Source organism: Budorcas taxicolor, chromosome 9 (genome assembly GCF_023091745.1).
Source record: "Budorcas taxicolor isolate Tak-1 chromosome 9, Takin1.1, whole genome shotgun sequence".
NCBI classification, from domain to species: domain Eukaryota; kingdom Metazoa; phylum Chordata; class Mammalia; order Artiodactyla; family Bovidae; genus Budorcas; species Budorcas taxicolor.
Genome location: NC_068918.1, coordinates 57392736 through 57411233, shown reverse-complemented (window position 1 = coordinate 57411233; position 18498 = coordinate 57392736). Strand labels below are relative to the sequence as shown.

Here is an 18498-nt window from a genome sequence, read left to right as displayed (position 1 = left end):
GCTATCTTCCCCAAATTAGAATTGAAGATCTGGATTTAATCAGGCTTCAAACCTTCACATAATCCCCTTCTTTTGTTCTCTACCTTCTCCACCTTCAGAGGGGCCTTAACCATCAATTCCAGAGAAGGCAATGGCACACCACTCCAGTACTCTTGCCTGGAAAATCCCATGGACAGAGGAGCCTGGTCAGCTGCAGTCCACGGGGTCATGAAGAGTCGGACACAACTGAGCGATTTCACTTTCACTTTTCACTTTCATGCATTGGAGAAGGAAATGGCAACCCACTCCAGTGTTCTTGCCTGGAGAATCCCAGGGACAGGGGAGCCTGGTGGGCTGTTGTCTATGGGGTCGGACACAGTCACACACCACTGAAGCGACTTAGCAGCAGCAGCAGCATACCATCAATTCAAAAGCCTTCGGAGTGTCATGTGGGGCCAAAAAGATTGACTTTTCATTGGAGTCTACTCTTTAGGTACATCAGTTCAGTTCAGTCACTCAGTGTCCGACTCTTTGCGGCCCCATGGACTGCAGCACACCAGGCCTCCCTGTCCATCTCCAACTCCTGGAGTCTACTCAAACTCGTCCAACTCATGTTCAGGTATCAACTCTTCCGCTCAGCTTTCTTTATAGTCCAACTCTCACATCCATACATGATTACTGGAAAAACCATAGCCTTGACTAGACAGACCATTGTTCACAAGGTAATTTCTCTGCTTTTTAATATGCTGTCCAGGTTGGTCATAACTTTCCTTCCAAGGAGTTCAGTTCAGTTCAGTTCAGTTCAGTCTCTCGGTCGTGTCCGACTCTTTGCAACTCCATGAAACGTAGCACGCCAGGTCTCCCTGTCCATCACCAACTCCCAGTGTTCACCCAAACCCATGTCTATCGAGTCGGTGATGCCATCCTACCATCTCATCCTCTGTCATCCCCTTCTCCTGCCCTCAATCTTTCCCACCATCAGGATCTTTTCAAATGAGTCAGCTCTTCACATCAGCTTCAAGATCAGTCCCTCCAATGAACACCCAGGACTGATCTCCTTTAGGATGGACTGTTTGCAGTCCAAGGGATTCTCAAGAGTCTTCTCCAACACCCACAGGTCAAAAGCATCAATTCTGCAGTGCTCAGCTTTCTTTATAGTCCAGTTCTCACATCCATTCATGACTACTGGAAAAACCTTAGGTATAGGTTTTCCTTTTTCTGTTCTATGAAATCATTGACCATTATTCCATCTGAGTTCAATCTTTGTCTAGTTCAAGGATTGCAGACATCTTTTACATTCATTGAAACTTGTCTTTTTTCTTTCTTTTCCTCCTTTTTACCCTGTGATACATTGGAGGAAAGAAAGAGTTGGAAAGCAATATATTTTACCCATAAGCTTCACTACTTACTTAAATTGGTCCTAGCCCAGAATTTTCCCTGGATCTAATATTACCCTGAAAAGACTGGTTGCTAATATTGCTAAATGCTAAGTGTAATTTATAAACAATATTTTTAACACAACACTCAGTTCAGTTAAGTTCAGTTGCTCAGTCGTGTCCAACTCTTTGTGACCCCACGAACCACAGCATGCCAGGCCTGCCTGTCCATCACCAACTCCTGGAGTCCACCCAAACCCATGTCCATTGTGTTGGTGATGCCATCCAGCCATCTCATTCTCTGTCATCCCCTTCTCCTCCTGCCCTCAATCTTTCCCAGCATCAGGGTCTTTTCAAATGAGTCAGCTCTCCGTATCAGGTGGCCAAAGAATTGGAGTTTCAGCTTCAACATCAATCCCTCCAACGAACACCCAAGACTGATCTCCTTTAGGATGGACTGGTTGGATCTCCTTGTAGTCCAAGGGACTCTCAAAAGTTTTCTCCAACACCACAGTTCAAAAGCATCAATTCTGCAGCGCTCAGCCTTCTTCACCGTCCAACTCTCACATCCATACATGACCACTGGAAAAATGATAGCCTTGACTAGATGGATCTTTGTGAACAAAGCTGTCTCTGCTTTTTGATATGCTGTCTAAGTTGGTTATAATTTTTCTTCCAAGGAGTAAATGTCTTTTAATTTTTAGTAATTTTTGAAACTTTCTTAGTCAATTTCTTATGTATTTATCTTCTCGATGGTGGAGATAGTTATTTCATTGCTATGTCGTGTCCAACTTTTTCGACCCCATGACTGTAGCTCACCAGGCTCCTCTGTCCATGAGATTTCCCAGGCAAGAATACTGGAGTGGGTTGCCATTTCCTCCTTCAGTGGATCGTCCCAACCCAGGGATCGAACCCGCATTTCCTGCATCTCCTGCATTGGCAGGCAGATTCTTTACCATTGAGCTACCAGGAAAGCCCCAATAAAGCAAATGTTTATTATTCAATAAATTAAATACTTGAATGAATGAATGAATGAAGCAACTACAACAATTTTTTCTGTCTATGTATATTGTAGAGTACAAAGATCCTGTTTAGGTAGAAGAGGATTTTCTCACCTGCCATATCCAGATTTGATTTGTTGCAATGACATATTTATGAACTTAATAGCTAAGGAGAATAAATATTCACTTCATGGCACCAAAGTTAGTGTCAGTTATATATCAGTTATGTAACTATAAACGATACTAACTTTGGTGCCATGAAGTGAATATTCATTCTCCTTTTATAGTTATATAACAGGCTTCCCAGGTGGCTCAGCAGTAAAGAATCTGCCTGCAATTCAGGAGCTTCAAGAAGCATGGGTTCAATCTCTGGGTGAGGAAGATCCCCTGGAAGAGGGAATGGCAACCCACTCAAGTATTCTTGCCTGGGAAATCCGATGGATAGAGTAGTCTGGTGGGCTACAGTCCATAGTGTGGCAAAGAGTTGGACATGACTGAAGCGATTTAGTATGCACACATAGTCATATAACAAGTTCAGTTTTTATTAGTGATGTTTTTTCCTGATGTGTCCAGGAAAATATTGTGACATAACATGATCTTTAAAATCCATGAATACTCTAGCCAGCTTCCATTTCATTTTCTTCCTTTAGGCAGAAATCTTACTACTAATATAAACATCAAACAGCAAGCAAAGGAAAGCACAGTTTTTACTGCTTTTGTGTGTGTGTATGTGTGTGTGTGTATATATATATATGTATATATATATATACACGTTTATTTATTCTTAAACTACCAATAATTAATATTTTATCAGTTAGGTTTCTCCAGAGAAACAGTATACAATTTTATATAAATCAATGTTATATATTCTATGTAATTATATGTATATGCATAGTTATATGCTATTTAAATATTTAATTAATTTTAAGGTCTTGGCTAATGTAATTACGGGGTGAAGGGCAGTGGCTAATAAGTTCTATGTCAATCAGACAGGCTGGCAAGCTGGAAACATAGGCAGAAGTTTATACTGCATTCTTGAGGCAGAGTTTTTTCTCTGGGAAACCTTTGTTTTTGCTTTTTAGACCTTCAGCTGATTGGATGAGGCTCATCCACATATTGAGAGCAACATCCTTTACTTAAAGTCAAGTGATTTGGATGACAACCACATCTATAAAATACCTTCATGTGAACAGCTAGATCAGTGTTTGATTAAATAACTGGCTACAACAGGCCAGGCAAGTTGACATATCAAATGAAAAATATGTTAATTGTATCATTAAATATAAGAAAATGGCTCTTCACTTTTCTTAGCTTTTATGAGCTAAATGAAAATGTAAAAGACAGAGTAGTGTTACAAGATAAAGCCATATCAAATGCAAGATTTCTCAAGGGCAGTCATGATGATATTTTTCCTGCTACAAATGTTGGAGAGTGATCCAAAATGAACTATATCTGTTTGTAAATATAAACAGAAGTAGAACCAGAGGAGGACACCCAACAAAATGGAAATTCATTGTACAGCTTCTCTAAAGTTGAAATGAAACTGAATAAATGGGAAAAAGTTAAGTCACAGAATATAAAGGAAACTGAGATCAAATAGATGAATGATAAATATCAAATTTTAGTTTGAATGTCTATAATGAGGCAAGCTCGGAAATTATTAGCACGTCTAATAATCATTGCATAATAAAGAGTAGGCTATGATGCAAAAATGTAACTAATTCACTGAATAAATGAGAGTTGGAGACAAGATTTATGAAAAGACTTTAGAGAAATATAAGTATAGTCTTAAAGTAAATAACAACAACAAAAAAATCAAACTTAGAAAGTGAAAATTTCCCAAAAATACGTGGACTATTTAATCATCATAATATAGGAGAAACTAAAAATTGAGAAAAGCTGCAGGCTAAAATTTACAAAATTTGTTAAGATAAAAATGTGTCAAAGCAACCATCTTGCCTTCCAGACTTGAATAAGATTGTCTCAGTAGATTTCTAACCATGTACTGCTAATTCAGGTCTAATTGCAAAGGATGGGCCCTTGAATGCTGAGTTGAGACCAAGAGTATTCCAGAATATTAGCTGTCCAAGGAGTCACATATTGCCTAATATTAATTAAGCTTAAATATATACCTTTATTTTCTCTTTAAACATAATTTTTAGTGGGGTCCCCCAAATTCGTACTTAGGTAAAAGAGTTGTTGCAATGGGAAATGCAGAAACGCATCACATTATGATTAACATTAGCCCTAACTGTAAAAGGGACTTTCCCTGAAAAGAATAGGCAGAAAGACAGAATTTAATGAAATGACTCAGAAGCAGAGGGAGGAAACCAATGCTACCTTTTTTAGAGAAAATGGAATGGAAAATTTTTTCTTAATAGCTCCCTTTGGAAAACCAGAAATATACCCAATAATTCATGTTTACACAGGAAGAAAATTCGGAAAGTGTTAATTAAGGTTGTGTGAATATATATTGTTTTTACTTCAGATTAATTTGAAACTGGAAAATTTGTAAGAAACACTTTCAGGAATGCCTCTCATGCTCTGAATTGGTGCCTTCTTATCTCTTTATCAGCTTTTTGTGAAGATAATTTTTTGGGAAATTTTCTAGTTTAGCTCCCTCACTGAAACCATTTTCATTTTTGGTGGTGACAGAGAATATTACATTTTTCCAGTTATAAGTTAAAAATGCTTGTTTAAAGATATGTAATACATACATACATACACACACACACACACACACACACACACACACTGGAATTATATATACCAATGTAAGCAGTGGTAGTCTAAAGCTAATAAAGATTCTAATGTGATATCTCCCCTCTTATTTTTTAAAAAATATTTTGCAACAGTATATAACCATCTATTTTGTAAGAAAAACAGCAGAAATGTTGATTTATCTTTCCCTTGGACACATACTTAGATACAATAAAATTTGTCAGGAAAGTATTTCAGTTTGAAAACTTAAGTATGTCATATCCAAATTCTAGGAAACTTAAAAATATATGTTTTTATCTTAATTTTGGCTATGGAGAACTTTTAAAATCCTAAAAGATGATGCTGTTAAAGTGTTGCACTCAATATGTCAGCAAATTTGGAAAACTCAGCAAGAGGCACAAGATTGAAAAAGGTCAGTTTTTATTCCAATCCCAAAGAAGGATAATGCCAAAGTATGCTCAAGCTACCATACAATTGCACTCGTTTCACATGCTACCAAGACAATGGTCAAAATCCTTCTAGTTAGGCTTCAGCAATACATGAACTGAGAATTTCCAGATGTACAAGCTGGATTTAGAAAAGGCAGAAGAACCAGAGATCAAATTGCCAACATCTGTTGGATCATAGAAAAACCAAGGGAATTCCAGAAGAACATCTACTTCCGCTTTATTGATTATGCCAAAGCCTTTGACTGTGTCAGTTCAGTTCAGTCGCTCAGTCGTGTCCAACTCTTTGTGACCCCATGAATAGCAGCACACCAGGTCTCCCTGTCCATCACCAACTTATGGAGTTCACTTAGAGTCATGTCCATCGAGTCAGTGATGCCATCCAGCCATATCATCCTCTGTCGTCCCCTTCTCCTCCTGCCCCCAATCCCTCCCAGCATCAGAGTCTTTTCCAATGAGTCAACTCTTCGCATGAGGTGGCCAAAGTATTGGAGTTTCAGCTTCAGCATCATTCCTTCCAAAGAAATCCCAGGGTTGATCTTCTTCAGAATGGACTAGTTGGATCTCCTTGCAGTCCAAGGGACTCTCAAGAGTCTTCTCCAACACCACAGTTCAAAAGCATCAATTCTTTAGCGCTCAGCCTTCTTCACAGTCCAACTCTCACATCCATACATGACCACAGGAAAAACCATAGCCTTGACTAGACGGACCTTAGTCGGCAAAGTAATGTCTCTGCTTTTGAATATGCTATCTAGGTTGGTCATAACTTTTCTTCCAAGGAGTAAACGTCTTTTAATTTCATGGCTGCAGTCACCATCTGCAGTGATTTTGGAGCCCCCCAAAAATAAAGTCTGACACTGTTTCCACTGTTTCCCCATCTATTTCCCATGAAGTGATGGGACCAGATGCCATGATCTTCGTTTTCTGAATGTTGAGTTTTAAGCCAACTTTTTCACTCTCCTCTTTCACTTTCCTCAAGAGGCTTTTTAGCTCCTCTTCACTTTCTGCCATAAGGGTGGTGTCATCTGCATATCTGAGGTTATTGATATTTCTCCCGGCAATCTTGATTCCAGCTTGTGTTTCTTCCAGTCCAGCGTTTCTCATGATGTACTCTGCATAGAAGTTAAATAAGCAGGGTGACAATATACAGCCTTGATGTACTCCTTTTCCTATTTTGAACCAGTCTGTTGTTCCATGTCCAGTTCTAACTATTGCCTCCTGATCTGCATACAGATTTCTCAAGAGGAAGGTCAGGTGGTCTGATATTCCCATCTCTCTCAGAATTTTCCACAGTTTATTGTGATCCACACAGTCAAAGGCTTTGGCATAGTCAATAAAGCAGAAATAGATGTTTTTCTGGAACTCTCTTGCTTTTTCCATGATCCAGCGAGTGTTGGCAATTTGATCTCTGGTTCCTCTGCCTTTTCTAAAACCAGCTTGAACATCTGGAAGTTCACGGTTCAAGTATTGCTGAAGCCTGCCTTGGAGAATTTTGAGCATTACTTTACTAGCATGTGAGATGAGTGCAATTGTGTGGTAGTTTGAGCATTCTTTGGCATTGCCTTCCTTTGAGATTGGAATGAAAACTGACCTTTTCCAGTCCTGTGGCCACTGCTGAGTTTTCCAAATTTGCTGGCACTCTGAGCGCAGCACTTTCACAGCATCATCTTTCAGGATTTGAAATAGCTCCACTGGAATTCCATCACCTCCACTAGCTTTGTTCGTAGTGATGCTTTCTAAGGCCTGCTTGACTTCACATTCCAGCATGTCCGGCTATAGATGAGTAATCAGACCATTGTGATTAACCAGGTCGTGAAGATCTTTTTTGTAGAGTTCTTCTGTGTATTCTTGCCACCTCTTCTTAATATCTTCTGCTTCTGTTAGGGCCATACCATTTCTGTCCTTTATCGAGCCCATCTTTGCATTAACTGTTCCCTTGGTATCTCTAATTTTCTTGAAGAGATCTCTAGTCTTTCCCATTCTGTTGTTTGCCTCTATTTCTTTGCATTGATCGCTGAAGAAGGCTTTCTTATATCTTCTTGCTATTCTTTGGAACTCCGCATTCAGATGCTTACATCTTTCCTTTTCTCCTTGGCTTTTTGCCTCTTCTTTTCACAGCTATTTGTAAGGCCTCCCCAAATGGCCATTTTGCTTTTTTGCATCTCTTCCATGGGGATGTTCTTGATCCCTGTCTCCTGTACAATGTCACAAACCTCATTCCATAGTTCATCAGGCACTCTATCTATCAGATCTAGGCCTTTAAATCTATTTCTCACTTCCACTGTATTATCATAAGGGATTTGATTTAGGTCATACCTGAATGATCTAGTGGTTTTCCCTACTTTCTTCAATTTGAGTCTGAATTTGGTAATAAGGAGTTCAAGATCTGAGCCACAGTCAGCTCCTGGTCCTGTTTTTGCTGACTGTATAGAACTTCTCCATCTTTGGCTGCAAAGAATATAATCAATCTGATTTTGGTGTTGACCATCTGGTGATGTCCATGTGTAGAGTCTTCTCTTGTGTTGTTGGAAGAGGGCGTTTGCTATGACCCGTGCATTTTCTTGGCAAAAACTATTAGTCTTTGCCCTGCTTCATTCTGCATTCCAAGGCCAAATTTGTCTGTTACTCCAGGTGTTTCTTGACGTCCTACTTTTGCATTGCAGTCCCCTATAATGAAAAGGACATCTTTTTTGGGTCTTAGTTCTAAAAGGTCTTGTAGGTCTTCATAGAACTGTTCAACTTCAGCTTCTTCAGCGTTACTGGCTGGGGCACAGACTTGGATTACCATGATATTGAATGGTTTGCCTTGGAGACAAACAGAGATCATTCTGTCATTTTTGAGATTGCATCCAAGTGGCAATGGCACCCCACTCCAGTACTCTTGCCTGGAAAATCCCATGGATGGAGGAGCCTGGAAGGCTGCAGTCCATGGGGTTGTGAAGAGTTGGACACGACTGAGCTACTTCACTTTCACTTTTCACTTTCATGCATTGGAGAAGGAAATGGCAACCCACTCCAGTGTTCTTGCCTGGAGAATCCCAGGGACGGGGGAGCCTGGTGGCCTGCCGTCTATGGGGTCACACAGAGTCGGACACGACTGAAGCGACTTAGCAGCAGCGGCAGCAACTGCATTTCAGACTCTTTTGTTGACCATGATGGCTATTCCATTTCTTCTGAGGGATTCCTGCCCGCAGTAGCAGATATAATGGTCATCTGAGTTAAATTCACCCATTCCAGTCCATTTTAGTTTACTATTTCCTAGAATGTTGACATTCACTCTTGCCATCTCTTGTTTGCCCACTTCCAATTTGCCTTGATTCGTGGCCCTGACATTCCAGGTTCGTATGCAATATTGCTCTTTATAGCATCAGACCATGCTTCTATCACCAGTCACATCCACAGCTGGGTATTGTCTTTGCTTTGGCTCCATCCCTTCATTCTTTCTAGAGTTATTTCTCCACTGATCTCCAGTAGCATATTGTGCACCTACTGACCTGGGGAGTTCCTTTTTTTGTATCCTATCATTTTGCCTTTTCATACCATTCATTGGGTCTCAAGGCAAGAATACTAAAGTGATTTGCCATTCCCTTCTCCAGTGGACCACATTCTGTCAGACCTCTCCACCATGACCCGCCCATCTTGGGTGGCCCCACAGGGCATGGCTTAGTTTCATTGAGTTAGACAAGGCTGTGGTCCTAGTGTGATTGTATTGACTAGTTTTCTGCGAGTATGGTTTCAGTGTGTCTGCCCTCTGATGCCCTCTTGCAACACCTACCATCTTACTTGGGTTTCTCTTACCTTGGACGTGGGGTATCTCTTCAAGGCTGCTCCAGCAAAGCACAGCTGCTGCTCCTTACCTTGGATGAGGGGTATCTCCTCACCGCCGCCCTTCCTGACCTTCAGCGTGGGATGGCTCCTCTAGGCCCTCCTGCGCCCGGGCAGCCACCGCTCCTTGGACGTGGGGTTGATCCTCCAGGCCACCACCTTTGACCTCGGATGCGGGGTAGCTCCTCTCGGCTGTTCCCTCGCTGTCACAGCCTGGCACTCTTGGCCACTGCCCCTGCCTCGGACATAGGGTTACTCCTCTTGGCCACCGCCCTTCGGGCATGGGGTCCTTCCGGCTTCTGCCCCTGACCTCGGACGTGGGGTAGCTCCTCTCGGCCGTGCTTAGTGCGCCTGTCGCAGCCTCCTGTGCTTAGTGCGTAGATCTAATTTGACTGTGTAGATTACAACAAACTGTGGAAAGTTCTTCAAGAGATGAGAATACCAGACCACCTTACCTGCCTCCTGTGAAATCTGTATGCAGGTCAAGAAGCAACGGTTAGAACCGGGCATGGAACAATAGACTTATTCTAAACTGGAGTACGTCAAGGCTGTATATTGTCACCCTGCTTATATGCAGAGTACATCATGTGAAATGCTGGGCTGGATGAAGCACAATCTAGAATCAAGATTTCCCAGAGAAATATTAATAACCTCAAATACACAGAACGTGGCAGAAATGGCAGAAAGTGAAGATGATCTAAAGAGCCTCTTGATGAAAGTGAAAGAGGAGAGTGAAAAAGCTGGCTTAAAACTCAACATTCAAAAAACGAAGATCATGGCATCTGGTCCCATCCCTTCATGGTGAGGTGCTTGGATGGCATCATTGACACAATGGACATGAATTTGAGCAAACTCCAGGAAATAGCAAAGGACAGAGAAGCTTGTTGTGCTGCAGTCCATGAGGTCACCAAGAGTTGGACACGACTAAGTGACTGAACAACAGTGGAGAACTTAAAACATGCAAGAGTAAAGAGAATATTATAAACAATAACATGGATTTTGTTTTAATGTATTATCTAACAAAATGGTAAAATATATAAAATTTGAAGTTGATGCAACAGCAATTAGATGGAGTGAGTTGTCAGTATAGTGATTATCTGTGGGCTTCACGGCACTTAGTAGAGATAAACAAATGATCGATTTCAGCTTCTCTTCCAAACGTACTGTCAAATTAATCTGCCAGAATTCTATTTCATTTGGTCATTATTGATCTCAAATATTCAAGGGACAGATCCATCTTCAGACATAGTCCTACTTTCAACAGGTCTCTTCTCCAAACTCCCTGCTCTCATCTAAAATCCTGAGACTGATTACATGTTGATCACTGACCATATCCTTTTATTCTGCATCTTTATCTATAATTGTGGTTTTCTTAGGATGTTCCTTCTCCTATCCTATCTTGGCTTGTAATTTCTCCCCATCCTCAAAGACTGATGTTGTGGCCACATCTTTTCTAATATCTATCTTTGGCCCCATCCAAAAAAACTAGATGTGTTATTCCATTCTTTTTCTGCCTACTGTAGTTTTAATTGAGCCTTTTACATGATTCCGTTTTCTTTCTTCCTCAGCATATCAGCTTTCCTTCAAAAATATTTTTAGTCATTACCTTAGAATTTGAAATGTGCATGTATAATCTAAGTCTACTTTCAACTAACACTAACCATTTCATGACAAGTGCAGGTAACGTGTAACAGAGTATGCCCACTTACTCTTTCTTGTCCCTTTATACAGTGCTATCATTTATTTCATTATCAGTGTGCTGTAATCATCCAATATGTTGCTGCAGTTTTTATTTTGAACAAACTCTTATCTGTTCTATCAATTAAAAATAAGAAAAATAAAACATTTTATTTTGCTTTCATTTATTTCTTCTCTAATGCTCTTCTTTCTTCATGTAGATCTGAGTTTCTGACATGTAATTTTCTTTTCTCTGAAGAACTTCATTTATATTCCTTGCAAGTCAAGTCTACTGTTGACATAGTTTATCCTTTTTGTTTGTCTGATAAAGTCTTTGTCTGTCCTTCACTTTTGTAGGGAAGGTAAAATTTCACCTTTACCCTCTTAGAGTATTTTGGCTGGACCTGAGAATTAAACTGATTTTAGATTAACAGGAGAAAAACATACAAATTTTTGTAAGTTTGACGTGGGAGCCGTCATAAGAAAATGAAGACCCAAAGAAATGGTGAAACCTGCAGCTTTTAAATTGGGTTGAAAAACTGAGACTTTTGTGGAAAAGTAAACTATAAGGAGAGGCTAAAGGAAGATAAAAATTCTTTTGACAAAGTCTGTTTGTCCAGAATTATCTTGGCTTTGACTCCCTGTTAAAATGTTTTCTTTCTTCTGGTATGGAGGACATCTTTAGCATGCAGTTTTTATCTCCTGTTTTCAGGAAGAAAGGGGAGACCAGCATGTTCTCGAATCTGCTACTTTTGAAGCACATTTAGCTCAAAATAATCCTTAAATGAAAGAGATATTTTGAGATAGCATCTTCTTCCACCCTTGACTTTTGAAGGTTAATTTTTCCACATACAAAATTCTAGGTTGGTATTTTTTTCCTCTTTCAATACTTTAAAGTTGTGTTTACTATCTTTCTGCTTTCATGGTTTCTGAAGAGAAGTCCAGTGTAGTTCTTAGTTTCTTTCATCCAAAGGTAAAATGGTTTGTTTGTTTGTTTTTCCTTTTGGCTTCTTTAAGTTTTCTCTTTTCTTTGATTTTCTGTAGTTTGAATATTATATGTTTAGGTGTCAGTTTTTTGTGTTTACTAACTTCATTAATTTTGGAAAATTCTCAGCCATTATAACGTCATGATTGTGCCTTTTCTCTCCTTTTTTCCTTCTAGCGTTCCTCTAATGTGTGTATTACACCTTTGGAGTTGTCCTACTGGTCTTCGAAATTCTCATTGTTTTTTCATTCTTTTTCTTTTCAGTTTGGGAAGTTTCTATTGACAAATCTTCAGACTCACTGATTCTTTCCTTAGCCATATATAGTTTATTAATGAACACATCAAAATTATTCTTTAATTCTTTTCCTGTGTTTTTAATTTCTAGCATTTCTTTGTGGTTATTTGCAAGAGTTTCCATCTCTTTGCTTACATTAGCTGTCTTTTCTTGTATTTTCTCCCATTAGAACCCTTAGTATATTACTACTACTACTACTACTACTACTACTAGGTCGTTTCAGTCGTGTCCGACTCTGTGCAACCCCATAGATGGCAGCCCACCTGGCTCCCCCGTCCCTGGGATTCTCCAGGCAAGTTTGCCAATCTGATAATTCCAAAATCTCTTCCATATCTGAGTCTAGTATTGGTGCTTGCTTTGTATCTGCAGACTGTTGTTTGCTTTTAACATACCTTGGAATTTTTTGTTGAAAGCTAAGCATGATGTATAAGATAAAATAAATTGAGGTAATAGGTCCTTAGTGTGAGCTTTTAAATAGGAATTAGGCTGTGTTTGTTGGTTACTGTACCTGTAGGACTCAGAAACTAACATTTTATGTAGTGTTCTAGTTTGCTATTTCACCTGCTGTCTTTCCCTAGAGACCCCTACTTAAATAGGGTCATAAATGCCATTCTTTCCATTGTAATCTTCTGCTATTATATATAAGTCTCCTTGATATGGTTGGTGAAGTGCTGGGGAGCTGAAGCATTCTATAATCCTGTAATTAAGTCTCAGTCTTTTAATGATCTTGCTTCTCAGCTTTTTCCCTCACATCTCTTTAGTGAGATAGAATGGTCATTGGGGACTGGAGTTTGGTAATTCCCTTCCCACATCAGTTAGACTCTGTAAAACCCACGTTGGCTGGGCTGTAGCAAAATAGATTTTCTTAGCTCAGGCCTTTATTTTAAGAAGAAGTAAATGGTCTGGATGTATTTCAAAATGGTTACTTTTTTCCTCACCCTGCCTAAAGCATGAGAGGAGTTTTCTTAGAAGAATACGCAACAGATAGATTGGGTTTGGGTTAGGAAGATCAGAATTTCAGTTTAAACGTGTTAATTTTGAGACATCTTTTAGACATCTAAGTGGAGATCTTAAGTAGATATTTGGAGTGCAGGAGAATTATTTGGCTAGAGATACACATTGGAGAATCATCATCATACAGATGAGACTTAAAGACAGATGTGAGACTGTGTAAGATCATGTGGGTGTGAGTGTGGAGAAAGAAAGGAGCAAAACCAAGAAACATTAAAAAGTATGTGTGTGGGCAGGGGTAGTGGGTGTTGTGTACAGGAGAAGGAACCAGCAAAAAAGTTGAGAAGAATTATCAGAAGGAAATAAGTGAGAAAATGATATAGCAAAGAGTCAAATCTACTCTGTCAAATGCTGCTGGTATTACAAGTAGGATCAGATAAGCTAGCATGTCTTCAGAAGATTTGGTACAGAAGCATTGAATATAGGTCAGGAATTGGATACATAGAAATTGAACAGAAGTTAGGTAGCCTGGCCCATAGGCTTTCTCTGGCAATAAAATCATCCTAAAGTAAGACTCTGATGCTGGGAGGGATTGAGGGCAGGAGGAGAAGGGGATGACAGAGGATGAAAGGGCTGGATGGCATCACCAACTCGATGGACATGAGTTTGAGTGAACTCTGGGAGTTGGTGATGGACAGGGAGGCCTGGCGTGCTGCAATTCATGGGGTCGCAAAGAATCTGACACGACTGAGCGACTGAACTGAACTGAACTGAAAGTATTAAGACAGTTCTTTCCCCATCATACTCATTGTGCCCAAATGCAGATTGTGATCTAGTTTGTATTATGGTCTTTACGTTCAATTTAGAATCCCCAGAAACTCCTTAATGACATCTATTCTACCAGTGTCAAGCTGTGCCCTCAACTTGAGAAATGACGTGAGTCTATGAACCCATCTAGTCCTAGCTCTATAATTCTTAAACAGTGTTCGTTTCAATTGAAATAAGTGTGATTTTAAAGTTTCTAAAATTACCTTGGGGTTCAGGGAAACCTGTGGCAACAATTTCAAAAGTTTGAGTTTACCAAATTTTATAAAATGAACTGATAAACTTTTTTTTTTTTCAGCATTTCCCCCTTTTCTTTTTTAATGGAAAATATTTGCAGTTTTTACCGACCTTCAACCTATAGACAAACATTGATTTTTTTTTTCTTTTTTATGTTAAAGAAAATAAACTAATACAATGTCATACTGTGTGTTTTTAGGAACTCTCTAATGCAGCATGTAGAAGTAGTATGACACAAATTAGAATTTTCAGATGATCCATAAACAGTAATACAAAACATATTAATATAGGTAATGTATTATAAGAGAAAAATTCTGTCTTCCAAATATTCCAAATTATTCATTTATAAAAGCATACAGGGAAGAAAGAATATTGACAGAAGGGTGGCTAGATATACTGGAAAATAATAGTAGATCATAGAAAGGCTGAAAAACATTGTGTTAAGATATTTTCAAGACAATACAAACCATTATAAAATCCTTTTAATATTAATGTAAAACTTTATTTTTTGATGCAAGATCATCTGTAAGGATACTGTGTGGAACAGTATATGGAGAGCAGATGATTTCAGGACAATATTTTAAGTCTCTTTGTAGTCTCAAAGAAAGAATTCTTGGGAAAAATAAAGAGATTCATTATTCCCAGTGACACACTGGCAGAGAATACACTGGTAAGCACTCTGCCAGCAAACCTAGAACTCCTGAGTGGTCTTTTGACTGCAACATTCTGTACTACTCCTTTTCAATCGAGTTGTTAAGGTAACACCAGCAAAGAAAGGAATAGTTTTCATGTTGGAAAAAGACTTCATTTTGGTATCCATTTCCACATATTAATTAATCTTGAGTACTTTATATCCCATGATTTTGCAAAACAGTTATACCCCATAGGTGAGAATTTTGTATATAGAATGTATGTCTTGAGACTTATGCAGGGAGAATCTTACATAAAATACTCAAACTTTTCTCTAAAATGATTTTACATACACTATCTGGACCACAAAAACATGACCTAAAATGATATAATAAATTTTCTGGAAAAACACACATACTTTTAAACACATGTACCTACATTCATGTATGTTATGTATGATAAAACTGTAAAAAATACCCCCAATGGAATCATTAATACCAAAATCAGAGGAATGACTACTCAGGTTAAAGTGAGGATATGATTTTGGTGACTTTTGTAGGGTTCCAAGATACTAGTTAATGTCCATTTCTAAAACTAGGCAGTTTTATGGGTGTTGGTTTTATTTACAGTCTATTTCATTTTTAAGTATAAAAAAGGGCAAGTCATGCATAAGCAATGTTATATCATAAGCATCTGAGATTTTCTAATAAATTTATTTGGGTTACCTGGACTGAGTTTTTTTAACTCTCTTTGAAGTGAAGTCACTCATTCGTATCCAACTCTTTGTGACCCCATGGACTGAAGTCTGCCAGGCTCCTCCATTCATGGGATTTTCCAGGCAAGAGTACTGGAGTGGGTTGCCATTTCCCTAGAATACTTATTTAATTAGAGTATAGCTGCTTTACAAGGTTGTGTTAATTTCTGCTGTACAGCGAAGTGAATCAGCCACATGAATACATATTTCCTCTCTTCCTTGGATTTCCTGGAGTGATTTTAATACTACTCCAGAGCAACATTTTGATGCAAAAAAATGTCTTTTCTTTTTCAGTCCGAAAGGATATAGTCCGTATCCTCCCCAGTTTAGATGTTGAAGTCAAAGACATTACCGACAGCTATGATGCCAACTGGTTTCTTCAGGTGTTATCTACACAAGATCTTTATGAAATGGCCAATAAAAAGTTCCCCATAGTAGCTGAAGTCATAGAAGCACCCCAAGGAAACCAGCTACCCATTAGCATTTTACAGCCTGGGAAAACCATTGTGATCCACAAAAAGTGCCAGGCATCAAAGATCTTGGCTTCAGAAATTAGAAGCAATTCCTCTAAAAGACACTTCTTGATCCCCACCAGCTATAAAGGCAAATTCAAGAGGCGACCTCGAGAGTTCCCAACCCCCTATGACCTTAAGATAGCAAAGAGTGAAAAGGAGCCTCTGCACGTGGTGGCCACCAAAGCCTTTCATTCCCCCTTTGAGGAGCTGTCATCTGTCTCTGTCGGGGATGAGTTTCTAGTGCATCACTCACAGACAACTGAAGTCTTCTGTGAAGGAATTAAAAAAGTGATGGATGTTCTGGTTTGTGAAAAAATCCTCAAAAATTCCCATGAGGCAGCACTGCTCCCTTTGTACATGGATGGAGGTTTTGTAGAGGTGATCCATGATAAGAAACTGTACCAGATTTCTGAGCTTTGTGCACAGTTCCGCCTGCCCTTCAACGTGAAGGTGTCTGTGAGAGATCTTTTTATTGAAAAAGACATTTTGGCTGCTACACCAGGACTACAGTTGGAGGAATCTATCACTAACTCTTATCTACTCATAAGTGACTTTGCCAACCCCAAGGAGCGCTGGGAAATTCCTGTTGGCCGTGTGAATATGACTGTTCAGTTAGTTAATAATTTTTCTGGGGATACAGGATCATTTCTAGTCAGTACTCTGGTCGAAGAGATCACTGAAGAACAGTATTACCTGATACGGAGATATGAAAGCTCCTTCTTGCACCCCCCACCTCGCCCTCCGAAACATCCCTCAGTGGAGAAAATAGAGTTAACTTCGCTAAGCCTGGCAAAAGAAAAGACAGTGGATCTGCCCAAGTCTCCCAAGGTAAGGCTATGATTTTGCAGTTTTTCCTCTTGAGCGTTTTGCTAGAGGCAGTTTATTTCAAGTCTTTTCTGAATCTTGTTTTTGCTTACTTCTCTTCCTTTCATGCCATATTTGAAATGAGCCTTTCTGATGCACAGTAGATGACTGAACATCAACACAGCATAAGCTGTTACAGCATTTTGTATTTTGATGCTTCACCAGTAGATGTGACAAGAAGTTTTAAGAATTAAAAATAGCAGGGATGGCATTTGATTATGATGACCCAAATTGCTGTTTCAATGGGGTTTGTTAATTAGGAATGGTTTATAAGGTGCCTCAGAAGCAAATCTCTTTTATTTTGGAAGAGCTGTTCTTTTTTTTCTAGGTGGAGTTGTTTTAGTACTACATACAGGAAATGAGCACACAATAAACCCCCTTCTTCTGGGGGTGGGGTACCAGTAGCAGGCATCTATGACACATGTCTTCATTTTGTTTTATGTACAGAAAGATGCAAAAGCATCTTGGCAGAACTATGTGAGAATATGGGCATCTGCCCACATTCAGCCTGTCTGAGAATTGTCATCTTTAACAGTTCTTTTGAAAAACAAAATCAATAAAATTGCAGACAGTATGAGATCATTATAGAATCAACAACTCCATAACCACTCTAAAGATTTTGGGAGGGGAGGGGTTTCAGCTTCATTTTCTCTGAAAGTTGTTGCCTTTTGGAACCACCTGCTGAGTGCCTGGAAATCACTTACCCCTACACCAGGGAGCTCAGGTCCTTCATCTGGCCAGGCAGTAGTTAGTTCTCTGGTATGTGGAGAGAGTGCATTCTGGCCTGGCAGATGTTGAGCTGACAGCTTGGGGAAACAAAGCAATTAGTAAAACAAAGAGAGATGCTGTGTTTACTCTCTATACTCAGGAATGATAGCAGCCTCAGGCTTCAAGGATGTGGGTATGGAAATACTTTCACTTCTACATTTCAAAGATTGCATTCTGATTGTTTGCTGGGGAAATCCAATAAAGATCTTCAAACTCATCTTCAGGAAAAGATAAAACCAGCAGAAGTTTCCTTTCCAGAAAATCAGTTTTGAAGGAGTCATTTTGAAATTAAACTGTTTCCAAATAATGTTGATTAACAGGCTGCTAAACATGGAGGGTGTCTGGCTTCTCCTGTTTAATATATTTTTATTACTGAATCAAATGATGTGAGAGATGGAATGCTGCTCTCAATTTTAGTGGGAAGCAGAAGAAAGTCCCATCCCCCTACCACCACCCTCTCACCCTCTATGCCTATGCCTATGTCTATGCCTAAGCCTTCAGAACTGTTGAATACACTACATTGGAAAGCAAAAGAGACTTGGCACTTGCACTTAAAATTAAGGACTTTCAGATGAGATTATCCTGGATCATTCAGGTGGGTCCAAGTTAATCACAAGAGTCCTTAAAATATCTTTCTTGAGATCAGGGT

At 39.3% G+C, this 18498-nt stretch overlaps 1 protein-coding gene across 1 annotated transcript in view; it reads left to right on the top strand.

Moving 5' to 3' along the window:
* THEMIS (thymocyte selection associated) overlaps positions 1-18498 on the top strand; it is a 193118-nt gene that overhangs the window by 68605 nt on the left and 106015 nt on the right. Inside the window, exon 4 of the mRNA XM_052645612.1 lies at positions 15997-17045. Coding sequence (XP_052501572.1) covers positions 15997-17045 — 1049 coding nt within the window. The remainder of the gene's footprint in view (positions 1-15996; positions 17046-18498) is intronic.